The sequence below is a fragment of the Anguilla rostrata genome, chromosome 13 (genome assembly GCF_018555375.3).
Source record: "Anguilla rostrata isolate EN2019 chromosome 13, ASM1855537v3, whole genome shotgun sequence".
Classification (NCBI taxonomy): Eukaryota; Metazoa; Chordata; class Actinopteri; order Anguilliformes; family Anguillidae; genus Anguilla; species Anguilla rostrata.
The window spans coordinates 15,362,271-15,380,070 of NC_057945.1; the positions used below are offsets into that span (position 1 = coordinate 15,362,271).

Below are 17,800 nucleotides of genomic sequence, written 5' to 3' on the forward strand. Positions count from 1 at the left end.
CTTTTATGATTGAATTGTAATTTGATGGTTAATTTGAGGTCCGAGAGTTACATTGTTACATGTTTTTTGTCATCAGTTTGAGTCCTCACGGAATTTGCTAATCAGTTGGTGAAGACTATAGTATTGATCTGAAATGCAGCATACCATTTATTGTTTTTCTAATTAAAATAGTAATAGTATTAATAATAGAATAGCCTAAGAGATCGATAAGAATGCTTTGTTTTGTATTATGTATGTATATATTATTTATATTAAATAGTTTTAAGTTGAGACAAATAACATTGCATTGAATTGTATTATGATCAATCCTTCTCAATCAACATTCTGCTCTATCTCCAGTTACAATATTATAGACTATATTTTGTAGTATCATACTCTCACTCTTAAACCAAAGACTCAGCCATAGTTTGTCATAATGAGGCATCTTGCTGAAGCCATGCGATGAAGAAGTTGAAAGTGTGTAATAGGTGAAATTGCCTGGAATAAATAAGAAAATCCACACAAGAAGACCAGTGAAAATATCCTTTAGTCCTTCTTCCCTCACCTTTGGACTCAAACCATACATTCAAAACTCTAGTTTTGCTACGTGCACACACCTTTGTGGTCATGGATGAATAAGACGGGCCTGGGTTCAACCAAAATGCTTTGTCTGAATTATTATTAGTGTTCATTTCCTTTTTTTTCTTCATAAGTGCAGTCTGGAGAGTTCACCAATGAACACACCAAATTGTTTAGGAAGACAAAGTGAATATTTACACTTAATAAATATAGGACACATTTTCTGTGGTTACCATTATATTGTTTCTACAGGTACATAGGTTACACGTACACACATGCAAATATATAAAACATGTTTATCCAAAAAATCACATAATTGTAGATTTATATAGCAAGGGCTAATGACAGTTAAGTGTTGTTATCAACTGACCGATGTTAAAAATGATTATTTTGTTTTTTTTTCCAAATGGATGCTTATGTAACATGGCCTGTTTTACGCTGTAAAGCAAGTTTACCTCTTAGTGTCCTATTGTTAGCTTAGCTGGGTCATACGTGTCATCTGTATAGATGCTTGTATTGATGGCTGTTGTATAAGCTGGTAAAAATGCGGCAGAGGTTTTGAAGCTGGGGGCTTTAACTTGGTTAATTGCCTTGTCAAGAATTGCAGTTCAGCAGTGGAGTGCACTCAATAATGGTTGTATTATTCCACACTGCATGTTGCTATAGCAATGAAATGGAGTGTGCGGGTTTTCTGAAAAAGAGGGCACAAGGCAAATATGACATTTGTCAGTTAATTAGAATACTTTTCTTGTGTTTATATGTGGCTGTTTGTGTTTCTGTTTTTGGGGGGAGGGGGTGTTCATGTACATGTAGGCCTATGTAATGTTGGCGATGGGTATAAACCATATGTCTTTGGATGTGACTTCAGAGTTTCAGAAAGGTAGGATAGAGCTTTATTGTATGAGCCGAGGTGGACATTAGGATATTAAAAGAATCTTTAGTGTCCCCATCTTTACTGGCAGATGGCAGCCTGTCTGTGGGGTGCACCGTCAGAGACAGGAGGGGCCACAGAATCCTGTTTTTTCTGTGCTGGCCTTGGAGAGAGAGAACTGGTGGTAGTCATAGAAACAGAACAGTGAAGATCAAAACAAATGCACTGCCTAGGCTGGGGCTTTGTGTAATTGTGTCTGAATACATTCATGTCTTATTGGGCATGTTTTTTAAATTTTTTTTATTTTTTTTAATTCATGGTCTTGACAAGTCCCGTTGCATTAGCCTATCATGCAACAATAATTGCAATGAATATTGTTTCATTAGTTCTTTTGTAAGATAAATAATGAAAATACTATTGTGGGAATTAACTACAGCATGTCTGCCACTGAATTCTGAACTCAATTTTATTTTAAATCATTTTAATCTTACTTGTTTTCTGTTCGAGATCCAATAACTGTGAATTGAATTCTTACATAGCTCGTTTTTTGCTATGCATTTTGAACCCTGGTCTGTTGATGTGGGTAACATGTCAGTTGTAGTCAAGGATAACATACAGTGTTAATGCTTCCTTGAAGCTGTGGTGCTGTACACCTCTGTATGTCTCGATAATGGCCCTAACCGATTTGCTTTTTATCTTGCCGGGCATAACGTTAGTCTTTATTAAAGGAAGCCCTCCATAGTTTCAAGTTGGAAACATGGTGTACAGTTACCTCAGTGTGCACTGTGATTAAAGAAACAAATAGTTCAGTTATTTTGATTTTGAGAGTGTGCGTGTGTGTTTGTGTATGTTAACGCTGGTCGTCTGTGTAAATCTGTGTAAATCTGACTTGCAGACACAGCAGTGGAGCATATTTCTCTCTTCTGGGAGGGCTCACTCCCTGTTGTGATTGAAAAATGTCACCAGATGCTCATTTGCGATTTTTATTTTTAAAAAGAAATATTTATGCACAGTATATTTAATGGTTTGTAATACCACATGGTGACGTGTACTTTATGTACAATGTATTGAAATAGTATGGCACTGATTTTAGTGCAGCTACCTACTTCCTGTTTTTTTTTTGCTACGCACGTATTAGCCCACAGTGATGAATACTCTCTGCTGAGAAAATGACTATTGAAACAATTTGCATATTTAACTGATTGTACTGAAAATCTGTATCTGATTACTTCCCAGAATACCATGTTCCCATCATCGTGTCTGCTTAATTTCACAGGGAAATCCCCTGTGCATACCAACTACCTATTATGTTCCCCTCTGCCCCCCTCCTGAACAATCCTATTGTGTTTCATTGGAGCTGTTGAACTTGATCGAAATGTCAGATCAACAGTAAGGCCACCTGGTCACTTCGACTAGTGCGATCCATATAAAATTACCGCCACCAAGAGATCGCTGGAGGTTATTTCGGGAGGAATGGATTCCCTACACGTTTCTGCTCTTTCGGGGAGCCGTTGTTTCTCCTGCTCTGGGGAGCAGAGAGGCCGAGGCCTCCCTTTAACCTGCGCTCTAAGCGTTTAGCGTCGTTCACAGCGAAACTGCAGCGTGGGCTCCCGTGCGGCCTGGTGAGCGAAGGCAGCGACCGGGCCCTGTAGCCCAGACACACCTGCTGTTTTCAGCCTGGGCTGTGCCAATAGCTGACTGTAATGGGGGTCGGCAGCCGTGGGACATACATACTGTACCGGAAGCTGAGTTGCTTTCATTTGGCCTGGGTCCCTTGGAATTTTGTTGCACTGGCGCCTTCCTGTGGAACACCAGGTCCCCATAGCCTACTAGTTGTTGTCAGTAGAAGAAAACTCTTGGTGCAAGTTGGACTTTAGCACAGCAGCGACAGGGCACATTAACATCACAGCTGGATGAGCATGCATTAATGAACGGTGGAAACTATAAACTGGCTATGTTGAATGGAACAGGTACCACTATACATTTTGATTTAAAAAAAAAAAAAAAAGCATAAATAGCAACTGGAACCCCTTAGCCTGCAAGTTACCAAGATGAAGAATGCACTTGATTCTGTTAGGCCGTATGCAAGATAATATCAGAGCCTGGTCTAGTGTTGGGTTTTTCATGGGTCAAGCTAAATCCTGGGTGAAATGTTCCTCAGACTGCTCACATGCCTGAGAATAGAGGAAATGTTCTATTTGCAGGCCAGCTAATGATTTGTCACAAAGGTAAATTGCCTAAATAGAGTTTAGAATATATTGTAATTAGCCTTACAGACAGTGATTAAGAATTTTGTCTTCTGACTGAATCTGTGCTACTGTGTACTTTAAAAAGTAGAGCGATACTCCGTAAGATGCATGCTTCTTCCATCCTTCTCATTCTCAACATTGCTATTTTATTTGTTCAAAAATTAAATGATTTCTCCTTCATTCCATGGGCAATCATGTTCCATGTGTAACAGAATATAATAATACTGATAATATTTCTTATTATCATATTCTATTACGCTGTGTTATCCTCTAGAGTTTATATATTTCACTGAGTGTAATTGCACCTGTCTGTCTGAACTGTAAACCTGGCGGACAAACAAAGCAGCAGCAGCAGCAAAATTATGAAACGAAAGACTATGCACATGATTTGTACAGTGTACAGCTGGAAAAAAGCAGAATTTATATTCGGTTTTGGTCATTTTGGCAATTTCACAGTTATTAGGTTGTTATAATTTTGCTACTGTTTACCTCAGTTTATTCTTACTTTCTTTTGGTCTCGTCTCAGGGCTGTCAGATGGCCGGAAGGAGCTGAGGTAGTAGACGGTTGGCTTCTCATTGCAGGTTCTCGTTTGCATTTCAATTGGCTTTCCAGCAGCAGGAGACTACACCACGCGCACAGGGGCTCCACCGACCCTACACGCCCAGCCCTGCGATGCTCCTACCTGGTAAAGGTTTGGAAAAATCCCCGATTGGTTCCCCATGACGGTATACTTTAAGAATGGTGCAGAAATCCCGCAACGGCGGTGTTTACCCGGGTCCAGCTGCGGAGAAAAAGCTCAAAGTCGGCTTTGTTGGGCTAGAAGCTGGGGCTACAGACTCGAACAGAGATGGGGCGCTTCTTATAGCGGGTTCCGAGGCAACAAAGCGAGGCAGCATACTAAGCAAACCGAGATCTAGCATCTCCGGGAAAGGGAAACCTCCGAAGAGAAATGCGTTTTATAGAAGATTGCAGAATTTCCTCTACAATGTACTGGAAAGACCGAGAGGATGGGCGTTTATATATCACGCTTACGTGTAAGTATTTACATGTTTCAATTCTTATGGGTTAAATTGCCACCGTTCGCGTTATGTTATTGATATGATGAGACATTTTGCATACGCTTGGAGCGTGAACATACATAAAGTGTGTGAATCGTTGTTCATTTTTGGCTCTGATTTAGACATTTCAATATGAGTACATTGCTGGACGTAGAGGGAAGTGATTGTGCAGGAACCCAACATTATAAATTTATGAGCACCACTGCGTACTGAGAAGCATGCTACCATCTGTATGTTGTTTTTAACATCTTAAATGGGGTTATGTATTTCAGACATCATTGAGAGAATAATGGTCTTTAAAACCGCTATGTCTGCAGTGCGTTTGGTTCAACGGACTATGTTTTAAAAAATATATAATTTCGCATGTAGCCCACTGTATGCTACGTCGTTATTAAGTGTACCGCAAGCTTGTCCTTTTCTATCGTATTGAAATGCTGCTTTATTTTAGGTCGGTGTTATTGCCTAGAGTCTGCAATTATTATTTTGTCATTCATAAAACGAAAATGCAGTCGTAAGAGACAACTAATTTATGGAATTTAAAATGACCAAGGAAAATAATTTTCTCAACGCACCAAAGAAATGTCAACGTTATTTTCAAGGGGTTAACAATGTGTTAATTATTGGTTTGCTAACATAACATATTGCGTAAAATCTGTGTATTGTGTGATAGCAATTTTGTCAGATTTTTGTTATTAAAGGTAAATTGATGACGGATATGTTCGTGCTATAGCTACACACACACACACACACACACACACACACACACACACACTATATATACATACATACATACATACAGTGCGGTCCAGAAGTATTTTATACGTAATTTATGTTGTTTTGGCTCTGTACTCCTGCACACGATGAAACATTGAATATGAAATATGTGGTTAAAGTGCAGACTGTCTGCTTTGATTTGTGGGCATACTGTATGTACATCCAAATCAGGAGAACCAGGCAATGCAGCCCTTTTAATACATAGTCCCCCCAAAAGGGGGCCCAAAAGTAATTGTCCGCTCAGTAATTGATAATTGTCCGCTCAGCTCTTTTTGTGGTCATCTGTGTGCTGTTGCATCACTAGTTCATGCACAAGAAAGCTAACAAAGGTGTAGAATCATTGGAGTCTCTCAACACGAGGAACAAAAGTGTCAATGCCAGTAAAGCAGGCCATCCTGGGATGGAAGAATCTAAATGAATCGATCAGGGACATACGCGAAACATTGGTTATGTCACACTCAACTGTTTGGTACATTCTTAAGACACAAGAACACGCTGGTGAGCTTAGTAAGTAAACAACCTGGCAGAGCACAGAAGACCACCTTAGTGAATGACCAAAGAATACTTCATGAAGAAAAAACATTTTTAACTGTCAACCAGATCGAGAACACTCCAGATGTGTCAAAGACTAAAATAAAGAGAAGTCTACACCACCATAACTTCAGAGGGTTCACTGCAAGATACAAACCTCTTGTAAACTGCAAGAACAGAATGGCCAGGTTAGAGTCTGCTAAAAGGTACATAAAAAAGGTTAGAGTTCTGGAACCAACTCTTATAGACAGATGAGATGAGTATTAATCTGTACCTGTACTAAAGTGATGGAATGAGGAAAGCATGGAGAAAGGAAGTAACTGCTCTGGGTCCAAAGCATCTGTTAAACATGGTGGAGTTGGCATTATGGCTTGGGCATGTATGGCTACCAGTGGAACTGGCTGACTTATCTTTATTGATGATGTGACTGCTGACACTAGCTATATAGATATATTTGAAGTGGACAGAAACATTATTTGTTCCAATCCGACCAAATTCCTCAAAACTCATTGGACGGCGGTTCACCTTGCAGGAGGACAATGACCCCAAACATAGTGTTAAAGCAACCAAGGAGTTTTTCTGGGTGAAAAAGTGGAATGTTCTTGACTGGCTTAGTCAATCACCAGACCTGAATACAATTAACCATGCGTTCCATTTGCTGAAGACAAGACTGAAGGCAAAATGCCCCAGAAACAAACATGAACTAAAGATGGCTGCAGTACAGGCCCAACAGAGATCACCAGGGATGACACCCAGCATCTGGTGATGTCTATGGGTTGCAGGCTTAAGTAATGACTTCATTTAAGATTATGCTAATTTGTCCAATTACTTTTCGTCCCTTAGAATGGGGGGCTATGGATAAAAAGGGTTGAGATTCCTACATAGTTCAGTGGATATTAATGTACATATCCATAAGTCAAAGCTGACTGTCTGCACTTTAACCTCATATTCACCGTTTCATGCATATCCAATATGCTGGAGTGCAGAGGACTATAGCCTATAAAAATATGATTGTCTTGTTTGAATGGACACAATTGTACTAGTATGCAGCATCACTGGAGCCGATCACAATGGTGTGTGCCTCAAAATGATATGTTATTACTTGCAGTCAGTTTATTGTGATATATTCTGACTGAAGCAATTGAGCATACTGCAAGGCCTCAGGGTCTCTGTCTTCAGCACTTAGAGTGACTGGACAGCTCCACAGCCTATCCAGTGTTGATCTCACTTTATTGAAAGACTAAAGCTCATGACACTCTGCAACAGTGCCTAAAATGTTGTGAATGTATTTACTGAGAATGTGTGTATGTAATTATGAAATTCAAGGTGGTCTCTCATTAGCCATTCATTTTGTCCTTTAGCAAAAAATTTGGCTCTTGAGTGTAATGTTACTCATCTTGGTACTGGTGTATGAAAATACGATTCTGTATTGTCCTTGGGAAGGGAGAAAAGCAGATGTTTGCCAGTGCCCAAAATGTACGTAGGCACACTACTACTTTAACCTAATGCCCTGCACCTTTCAGTGGGTATTCCAATCTTGCTAGTCTTCCCCCTTGTCTGATGCCAGGCATGCTTACCACACTGTTTGTCTGCTACCCAAAACCAGGCCACCCACAGGCATTCTGGGAGTGGAATGGGAGAAAGAGAATACCAATTCACACCTCTGTCACAGGGACTGGAGAGTACCAAAGCCTCATACCAGTCTAACAGCACATAAAATACGCACAACATGGTTGGCTTGGAATTTGTCCTGGAGCTAACTCCGCATGCTGTGTGCGTTATTCACCCTTAGTGATGTTCCACAGACGTACAGGTCCTGAATCACAGCCTCTCTGACTTGCCTTCCCAAGAAGCATAGAGACCATTTTGTAAATATTGTGTTGTAGTATTGTATATATTATATGTAAGCTTACGGGAGTTTGGGATCACATGGCCTTCCTTCCTTGCTACGCTACAGGCCCAGTGGCAGTGTGCCAGTGTGCCAGTGGCATGGGCTGAAAAAGCAGCAGAACACCCCCGCCCACTCACTTGGAGATTTTAGCATAAAAATGGTGTTTCAGAGTGGGACAAATGCTTCCATTTTAAAGGAAGCACAAGAAGGCTTTTGAGAATGACTTGCCAGATTTGTTTTGCATTTTGGAAGAGAAGCATAACAGGGATTGTAATACAAATAAGCATGTGTCAAATGCAGGCCAAAGCAAGGGAAAACCTGCCTGTGAGGACGAGGACTGAGGAGAGGTGAATGTAAGAATGAAAGATAATTTGTGCTTTTAGCTCTAATATGATATATCACGTGTGCTTCCTTATGGACTCTATTTTATGTCAAAACACCACTTCTCTGCCTCTGTAAAATTTGTTAAATATTGAATACTTGTTTTCAACAGACTAAAGAAATGCCAATTAAAACAGCACATATAATTTTTTTTTCAATTTATATGATTCTATAAATTATGAAATAGTTACCTGGAGTAAGGCATCCAAAAATGATGTAGCCTGGTTGCTAATGGAGCTGATTGTGCTTATGCAAGGCACGTAGCACTTTCGCTTGTTTTACTCAGTGTGGCATTAAGGGGGTTCAGCCGCATCATGGGCAGCCACTGGGGTACAGATGAACAAGCACAGTTAATCTGATCAATGCACTTTCAGGGAGAGAAATTTTCGGAGAGAAAGTTCCATAATCGCTGTTTGGAGATGATTCTGTAGTCATCCTCACATATTACTGGTAGGATATTTGCCAGGCAACTGTCAAGCCAATACAGACAATGTTTTTCTAATGCTGTATGATTTGATAATGTCCGCATATGAGGATGAAGACATTGTAGCTACACTGTCCAGTACAGATTTATCTACAAAGTTAACACTTGGTTATATTTTATTCAATGAATTTTTAAATGATTGTTATTATTATTGTTATTGGTATTGTTATTATTATTCGATGAATTTGAAATTATTATTATTATTATTATTGTTATTTTGACAAATTATCTGCCAATTATAGCTAGCTATTCTGTGAATAATGACAGGGGAGCATGAGTGCCAAAATTACTCCATAATATCCTAATTAATGTGAAGCACAATTACAGAGAACAGACTCTATTGTAACAAAAAAAATTGGATTTATTGATATTTATCTTGACAGAATTTACAGCTTTCAGCTCCTTACATAGTATATTTATCCATGAATAAAATACTTTCAGTCATCCTTGTGTAGTTTCAAGGCTACAGCCAACTAGACTACAAAGCACATTTGTGTTGCCCATGCCAATATATTTTGAGATATATTCTAAACGTTTCCTATTGACTGTGTAAAACATCCCCAACATGGAAACGGCAGTCATCGTTTCAGTGAAGGTGCTGCGTTCCTGAGCTGTGGATCCTCCAGCTCTTCTTATTTTTGGTTCGTCCCTCTAGCATTATTTGGTTAAGGACCCTTCTATATGTAAAGGACTTTGTGCTGGTTCTTTAATAGATTCCTGGCAACCCTTCTCTTTTTTGTAGATTCTGAATTTTCTTAATTTAATTTACTTAACTTTCCCAACAATGAAATTATGTGGCTTGTTCAGTTTTCACTCCGCAAAATAATAGCTGTCACATTTAAATAAAACACCCATTGTCTGTAAAATAGATTAATAAATTATAGCTCAGTGCTGCCAGTCTTTGATTGACAGTGTACCGGCATATTTTGCCAAAAGTACAGTCTTCCTAACTTATGTTAGTTACAGTAAAGTATGCTGCTTTTCTTAGTGTAACCATTGGCTCCAAGAGACTCATGCAGTAGTTGTAACCTGATTTGAATATGTCCAAAAGACCACCGCTTACTGTGTGACCACACTGGCAGCTAAACTCTGTAGAAAAGAGAAGAAATGCTATTTCAAGGAGTTTTTGTTCTGTTCCACATGAGTTTTGCATAATGCCTTATGTGTCATTCCAGCATTAGGTCCATGAATATGGAAGCCCCGGTGTCTATCTTTGTCCGCTAGAGCTGTAATCTATGCTTACTTGGGCTATCACTAGGGCTATCCAAAATTGAAAACAATTTCAATAAAACACGTCTTCGCTGATTGGAAACAACATACTCTGTATTCTGTATTTATCAATAGACGATACACTACAACTATACCAAGTACATAGTTTCTAAGTGCCACCATTATTGCATAGGTTGTCCATTTAACAAGCACCCCCCACCCAGTCTCATCTACAACTAGAGTGATGTATTGGACAATAATGTCTATCAGCTCTAATGTCTACTGTTGCTGCTTCTTGGCTACTGAGTGTAGCTGCAATGTAGATTTGAGAAGGCAGTTCTGCAAAGTGGACTATAAAACTGCCCACACTGATAGCATAGCCTATGTACAAATCTTGTATGTACTGTAACACTCTTACCAGTGTTACAAATGGTAATATTGAATGGTGTGTCTTTTCAGGGAAGCTTACATGACATGTCATAGTTTTGAAAAAATAGCACGGTCAGATTTGAAGTGAGATATATTGCATGTTATGCATGCATTAAAAAGCTGTCCAGATTACTTATTACTCTGATTAATGCATATGACCCTATTTGTTAGATATCAACACTACTGTGATATAGTACTGTATATGACAGCAGCATATAATAGTAGTGTACATACAGTGCGCTCCATAATGTTTGGGACAGACATTTCTTTTGATTGGCTCCACAATGTGTAATCAAGATCAAAAAATTATTATGTGGTTGAAGTGCAGATTCTCAGCTTCTAGTATTTTTGTGTTCAATTGCTTCTTTGGTGCAGTATTCCTTTTAGTATCTAGTCTTGATTTTAGGCTTTTGATTGTATTTGAAGTCTGTTATTGGCATTTGTCAAGTTGACGACCAGAGAAACAAAGTCAAGTCACGGAAGCCATTATGAGGCTGAGAAATAGGAAAAAAACAGCAAGAAGCATAGTCCATACCTGAAGCTTACCAAAATCAACTGTTTGGAACACTAGAAGAAAAAGAAGAAGAAAGAGAGCACTGGCAGGCCAAGTAAGACCTCTACAGTTGATGATGGAAGAATTCTCACCATAATGAATAAAAAACCCCAAAACACCTGTCGGACAGATCAGAAACACTCTTCAGCTATGTGTCAATCAAAAGCCTAGAATCAAAACTCGATACTGAGAGCCCTCTTATACTGCACTAAGGAAGCAATTGAACACGCCTGACTAATCAGAAACAGCTATGAAACCATTTGTCCGTGCCCTGAAATGGGGGGGTTATGTATAAAAAGTGCTGTAATTTCTACATGGTGAAACTGAAATGTATAAAAAATACTCTGTAATAAAAGCTGCACTTTAACCACATGTGACTTGATTACAAATCTAAAATTGTGGAGTACAGTGCCAGATCAAAAAAAAAAAAGGTATTTGTCCCAAGCATTATGGAGCTCCCTGTACATGTACTAATTTGTATAGCATACACTGTAGAACCGTACTCTATTATAACAGCAACACAAATTGGGATCTGTTTATATTTCGTAATTATGTTTACCCCTATTTTCAGTAACCAAATAATCCACCTTAGTTTCCCATTGTATCGTGCCTCTCTTATTGTCTAATAGGACTGCAGAGAAAGCACATAATGATGCATAATGATGTGTGAGTATTGTAAGCTCTTTGGAGAGGTCAGGTCTCCAGGACAGAAGAGTATGGCTTTCAGCTCTGCATGTGATCACTCAATTCTTTTTGAAAAGCGTCCTCCTCAGTTGTGCCGTATTCATCTTGGTGGCTGAAATGAAGAAGGCGAATCTTGCTGTGTAGCAAAAATCTGCCAATCAATGGCCCTGCCGCTGCAGAAAAAGGAGAGCCGGTGGCCACAAGATTCCATTAAGTCTTAAAAAACAGTATCTCTTACCCAGCATGCATTTCAATGTATTGATTTCTTCTCTGTAAGTTCATTTGAGAGTTAAAGGCTTTACTAATCAGGGTGTTGCTGTTAATATGACATTGTTCCTCTACCTGAAGGAGGCTGCATGCAAACCTTTAATCCTGCAAAAAGTTTGCCTTTCTTTGGTGAAACTGAGTTGGGAAAAAATAATCTGCAAGGCCTCTTGCTTTTCATGTAATTAGTCTAAAAGGTGATTTTAGAGGCTATTATTCCATGCAAGTGATCATGTGTGGTCAGTGGGGTGTTTTGCAGTAGGGCACAGTACAGACTGGGTACTTGGAAGGCTGTTGGCTAGCAGAAATCTGATTATGCAAACCAGTGTCACTGGGTAGTTTTTTTTTTGAAGTGGTTCTTCTAATTGTACCAAGATCTACTTCCTGCGCTCACTTGAGTGCTCTCACTCTCCCTCTCCCTCTTCCTCCCTCCCTCTCATTTGTTCCCTCCCTCCCTCCCTCTGCCCTTCTTGATTTCATGCCATTGTGAAATTTACCATTCATCCTTTTCAGAATGAAATGAAGTGGATTTACCAGTCATCCTTTTCAGAGTGAAGTAGATTAAATGATACGACTTTCTTATTTATGTGCTTTTTCTTGTTTTTTTCTGTGCCACTGGCTTCAATACTGGTGTTAATCATAACTGTAGAGAAACGTGAACAGATTTGAGCTGCATCAGACACCTGTTTGAGGCCTGTAGGCCAACTGTTTATACAGGCTGAAAGGCACCATTTGCCAAATCACTGTAAAACCCCAGGGATTTCTCTCACTTTGAATGGCTATACACAATCAGTTTAAATTTCCTGTTCTTCAAAATGGATCCTGATGTCTCATTATCTAGAGAGCCTGATGTATGAAATCATAACTAAAATGGTATTTTTTATAATCTTGCAGTACAGTGCATAGGTTATCACAAAACACAGAAATATTCAGAATGCATGTGTTTGCTTGTGATTACTTTCAGTACATAGTTTAAGGTTATACCACTGTTCTCCATTTCTGCAACATTTCTGGTGGGGAGTAGTTTCTATAGTCATTTCAGTAGTCATTTTAGGTAGTTCAGTAGTTTCAGTTTCAGTAGTTGTTGCCCTTAGCGACCCAGTCTAATCAGGGCTTCCTAGCCCTCTCCCCGGAGAGCCACACGGTCTGTTGACTGTTATTGCTACTCTGTTCTTAATCGGTCAATTAGAGCCGCTGATTATACATTTCATTTGCCTCAGCTGGTTTCCTGGGTCAAGATTTGTAGTTTTTGATGAAAACAAAAACTATCTTGGTGTAAATAAAGCATTCAAAATCTTTAAAAATGTCAGCAATTTGCATTCACGCGAAATAGAGATTCTATCATTGAGTATGAATTCCAAGTCTTGTTTCCTATAATGGGCTGAGAGTTTGTTGTATAAACAGAATGTCTGTGGGTGCACACATGAATATTATGATTAATAATCATACGGCGTATGCAAATTACACCACCCCTAGATTCAGTTGCCTTAAGCACTACACTGCTTACACATATACAGTACTTTTCACATGAAAGGAGTGTTTCTTGTTCGGCACCTTATGCTAGTTGTGAAATGTGACACAGGTGGGAAGAGCAGTGCTCCCTGCTCATACGCATCTTGCCCTTTCTGTGCCGTATGACAGTAAACGTTCATGGAGTTTTATGGTTCCCAGGGAGTAAGACCTCACCCCCCCCCCCCCCCCTTGCTTTAGTAATGTAATCAACACCCATTTTCAGGAGCACTGTCACCACACTGTAGATTCACCATCAGTTCTGGGGGGCGAGGTGCTTCGAACACGAGGTTCAATGGCGTAGAATAGATGGTGGCAGCCGTCAGTGCCTGTTTTCTGTTTGTGAAACATGAGACGTGTTTTAAGAGCGCTGTCGACGACCTCAACATCGGTAGGCGACAGGTCGTGTCATCGATTTTGTTCTGTCCTACAATGCTAGGACCGGTCTGTGTCGTTGCCTGCGCCTTTACATTTTTTAACTATGAATTTGTAATGTCAGTGTAAGGGAAAAAAAATAAAGGAGAGGAGAGGATGCAAAACTGTGAATACATGCCAGGCTCTAAATTGTTTTTTTTTTGTTTTGTTTTTTTAAGACCGCATTTTTCTGCATGCGTAATTTCTGCGTTATTTGCATCCGGTGTCTAACCAGCCGAAAAATTCTTTAAAGGGTTTCCTGCAGAGAGGAATGAAAGGAGAAGGAACGGAAAACATGAAAACATGGCCTCCGCTTCACCAATCGCGTTTCATCAGGGCCCCTAATCACGGACTCTTAATCGCAGAAGGCCTAATGCTTTCAAGTACATTTGCATAGTAACAACTTTCCAGGGGACAAACTGGTCCTTGTAAGGCCTGGCAGAAATGTAATCAATGTGGTTTTTTTTTTTTTTTTTTTGCTTCAGTATCTTTTCTGACCAAATGTATTCTGCGGCTTACGGATAAACCGTTACCCGGTTTGTTACCCAATGGCGCACGCTCGTGTTGTCGCATGATTGATGAACGTGTCAAAAGGAGCCGCTGTCCACTGCCAGCCATCACCGCTGCTTTTGACTCGTTGTAAAATCAGCGTCAGTCTGTAATCTGATGAGATTATAAATGGCTTGAAGGGGACTATCGTTCAAAAGCGCGTTTGTGTGCGGTCGGGCTGTTTTTACACTTGCATGTGTATGTGTGCTTATGCATTTGACCTGCTTCCGCATGTCTGCATGTGCACTTGTGTGTGAATATTTGTAGTTTATTGTTTAATTGTATGTTCATCTGTTTGTTTGTGTGTGTGTGTGCTTACCCAACTGAAAAAAACAGCTCAGACTGGAATAAGTTCCCAGCTGGTTATTGTTAGTCCAAGCGGGGCATTGCTGGTTTTATGCTGGTCAAGCTGATACACTAGTTAGGTCAAGCTGTTGATAATGAAAATATGTGTGCTGGTAGACCAGCTTAGGCAAGTTGGTAATATCATAGTCATGCTGGTAGATCAACTTGGTCGTGCTTCACTGATCTACTGCGTTTTTTCAGCAGGCTCTGAGTGCGTGTGCATATATTTTTATTGTTAGTATTCTCCTCGTGTTGGCTGATGGTGGCTGGCCCTCTTGTTAGCAGGCCCTTGTGTGAAGCGTATTAACTTGCATTAACATACAGTGCTCTTATGAAGCAGGCATACCAGCAAGGCCACTGCAGGCCGGGGTGACTGCGGCTCTGGCACGGAACATGGCTTTTAAAAGCCCCTTCTGTTTGCTTTTCAGTCTAACCAGTCAGCAGTGTGACTGCGCTTTGGTTGTGCACTCCATCTCAGATTATTGGTGTGTGTACTGTACATGATTGTGTGAGTGTCAGTATTTGCGAAAGTTTATGCGAAATGTTTAGGCTATGCGAAATGTTCAAAGTTAGTATAGTCGACATATTTATGTGCAGTTTCGTGAACCACATGCAAATGTTATCATATCAATTTTAAAACTAATAATATAAGAAAGAAAATATACTCCAGAAACACCATTTAAAAAATTACCTTCAGTTGACCGAATTTCCCTCATCTCCGCAAGGTCTATTGATATATATATATATATATATATATAGCCTATACTGAACAAATGTAGAATCGTCCCTCCTACATGTAATAATGTAAAAATGGTTTTGTCTGGTCACCCTAGTGCATGCTTATTGAGTTGCCCGCCTACGGTACTCACCCATCTTCCTCCAATGAATATTTTAAACCTCCACACATCTTAGGGGATAAAAATAGCTTTGCCCCATGTCTACAGTTTATACACATTGGATTTAGAGAAGCAAAAACGTGTCTGCGTTGTGAAACCAATGGGTTTTCTGAATGCTGGTTTCAGATATTTAGAATCCCAGAAACAGCAGGACAAATGAACATTTGCTGCCGATTAAGGAAGGTAAGACACAACACTGCAGAACTTGCTGTAGGTAAAGGAAGAAGCCCACAGATCAGATCGAATGTAACCTGCAGTCGATCGGAGTCAGTGACCTCGCCATTAGAGATTCTGTGATGTGCTTGCAAGTGAAACATACCGTTGGAGTATAAATGTGTAGACATGGAGAACTGGATCTTTAAAAAGGGAAACTAAATTGCTATATGGCATTTATTATTAATTTCCGGAGACAATGCCCTTGCTTTATATAGCTCGCTTTTTAATCAGAGTTGCAATGATTAACAGTTTGAAAGCATAAACTGAAATAAGTCCTCAATTGCTTGGAATTTATATAATGACCACCATTTTTTATTCAGTGTACAAATTGTATCTCCTAAACTTTATAGGTGATATATTGTTTTTATTGTAATACCCCATGAGTATTATGTTTAGAATAATATATAAACTACAGTTGCACATGTAGTGCCTGACATTTTGCAACACAGATGTAGATGATTGTGAGTGGGAATCATTGTATTATGTAAAGTTGATTAGGAAATATATTTTGTGAAATATGTGAAAGCACTTTGTTGTTGGAGCTGTATAATCCTTGTATGCAGCCTGATACTCACTAAGAAAGTTCAGCTTATGATTCTTGTGGTCTTCCCTAAGAGTCTGTCCTACTGGTTTAGGAGTCATGAGCCTTAACCACAACAAATAAATGAACAGTAGAATTCAAGAGGTAAAATAATCAATTAGAAACCATTAGTAAACGAATGTAGTTTCACCACTGACTATTGCCTGGTACTGCTAAAGCAATTGTAATTGTAATCATAATACATTTAATCATAAGCCTGGGCCAATTATTTACTAAGGGTTATGTTGTTCTAATGTGGTCAAAGGTTTAATTTACGGGGGGATAGGGAAGTTACACCCCCACTCCCACAATATTACCAAACAGGAAAAGTAACTCCCCCAATAATATAACATAATGATGAGAAAGATAATTTCATATAATGAAGATGGGGATTTCCAGATGTATTTGGGATATACTGATCAATAATTCTGGGTGTTTGTCAGGAAAGTCTGTAAACCCAATAGTGCATATTATTATCTAAAGACTTCATCATTTTGTGTCCTTCTTATTTTACTAGTGTTTGTTATCGTCAAAAAACCTATCAATGATGTGTGTTTTGAAGATGAAAGTTTTAGGTTGGAAATACCAAAAGCCGTTTCAGAGATGTAAGACTGTTGTACTGTTCAGTACTGCACACCTATAGCTTTCTTGGGCATGTCTGCATCTTACAGTTCACAGTCCCAGAGTTAACATTAATAAACTACTTCGATATCATTGTGCAGTTTCTGTCAAGGTTGCTAGCTGTAGTTTTTTTTTTTTTCTTTCTGAGCTGACAGAGAAGTAGTGGCTCAGGTCTCAAACAGCCTTGAAGCCTATACTTTTCAACCACAATTAATCTGAGTGTTCCATCTTGTATATCACATAGACCAGTTTATTTTAAGCTGAAACAAAATAAAAAGGAAATGTTTAAATGTGAGAAACAGCCTGGATGCTATGCATCCCACTCAGAAGCTGCAGTGGAGCTGCTGAGTGGGATGCATAGCATCCAGGCTGTCTGGCTAGTCTTGATTTGTTTCGATCATGTGTCCGATCAAATGTGGCCTGCAGTGGATGTGAGAATAGAAGTTTGTTCTTCTAAACGCTTGGTGTGTCCAAGGCCCACGAAAGCTGACATAGATCTGGTCTGATTGCTTCTGTCTGCATAGTAATGAGGGTGATTGTGGTCCACCTGCACAGAATCTAATCTGCTCAAACTTCATATTCAAATTGAATTCTAGGTGTAGTAGAGGTCATAATGAACTAAAACAAACACTGGTCCAACTGAGCCAAACTCCCGACTAAGCACTATGAATATAATTATAAAAGCAAATTAGAATTTAGCTGAAAGCATTTTATTCCATCATTTCAGTTTCTT

The 17,800-nt window shown here is 39.4% G+C and overlaps 1 protein-coding gene across 1 annotated transcript in view; it reads left to right on the forward strand.

Moving 5' to 3' along the window:
• Positions 1-3,944: 3,944 nt before the first annotated feature.
• LOC135238319 (potassium voltage-gated channel subfamily KQT member 2-like) overlaps positions 3,945-17,800 on the forward strand; it is a 52,095-nt gene continuing 38,239 nt past the window's right edge. Inside the window, exon 1 of the mRNA XM_064306103.1 lies at positions 3,945-4,713. Coding sequence (XP_064162173.1) covers positions 4,418-4,713 — 296 coding nt within the window. The 5' untranslated portion in view covers positions 3,945-4,417. The remainder of the gene's footprint in view (positions 4,714-17,800) is intronic.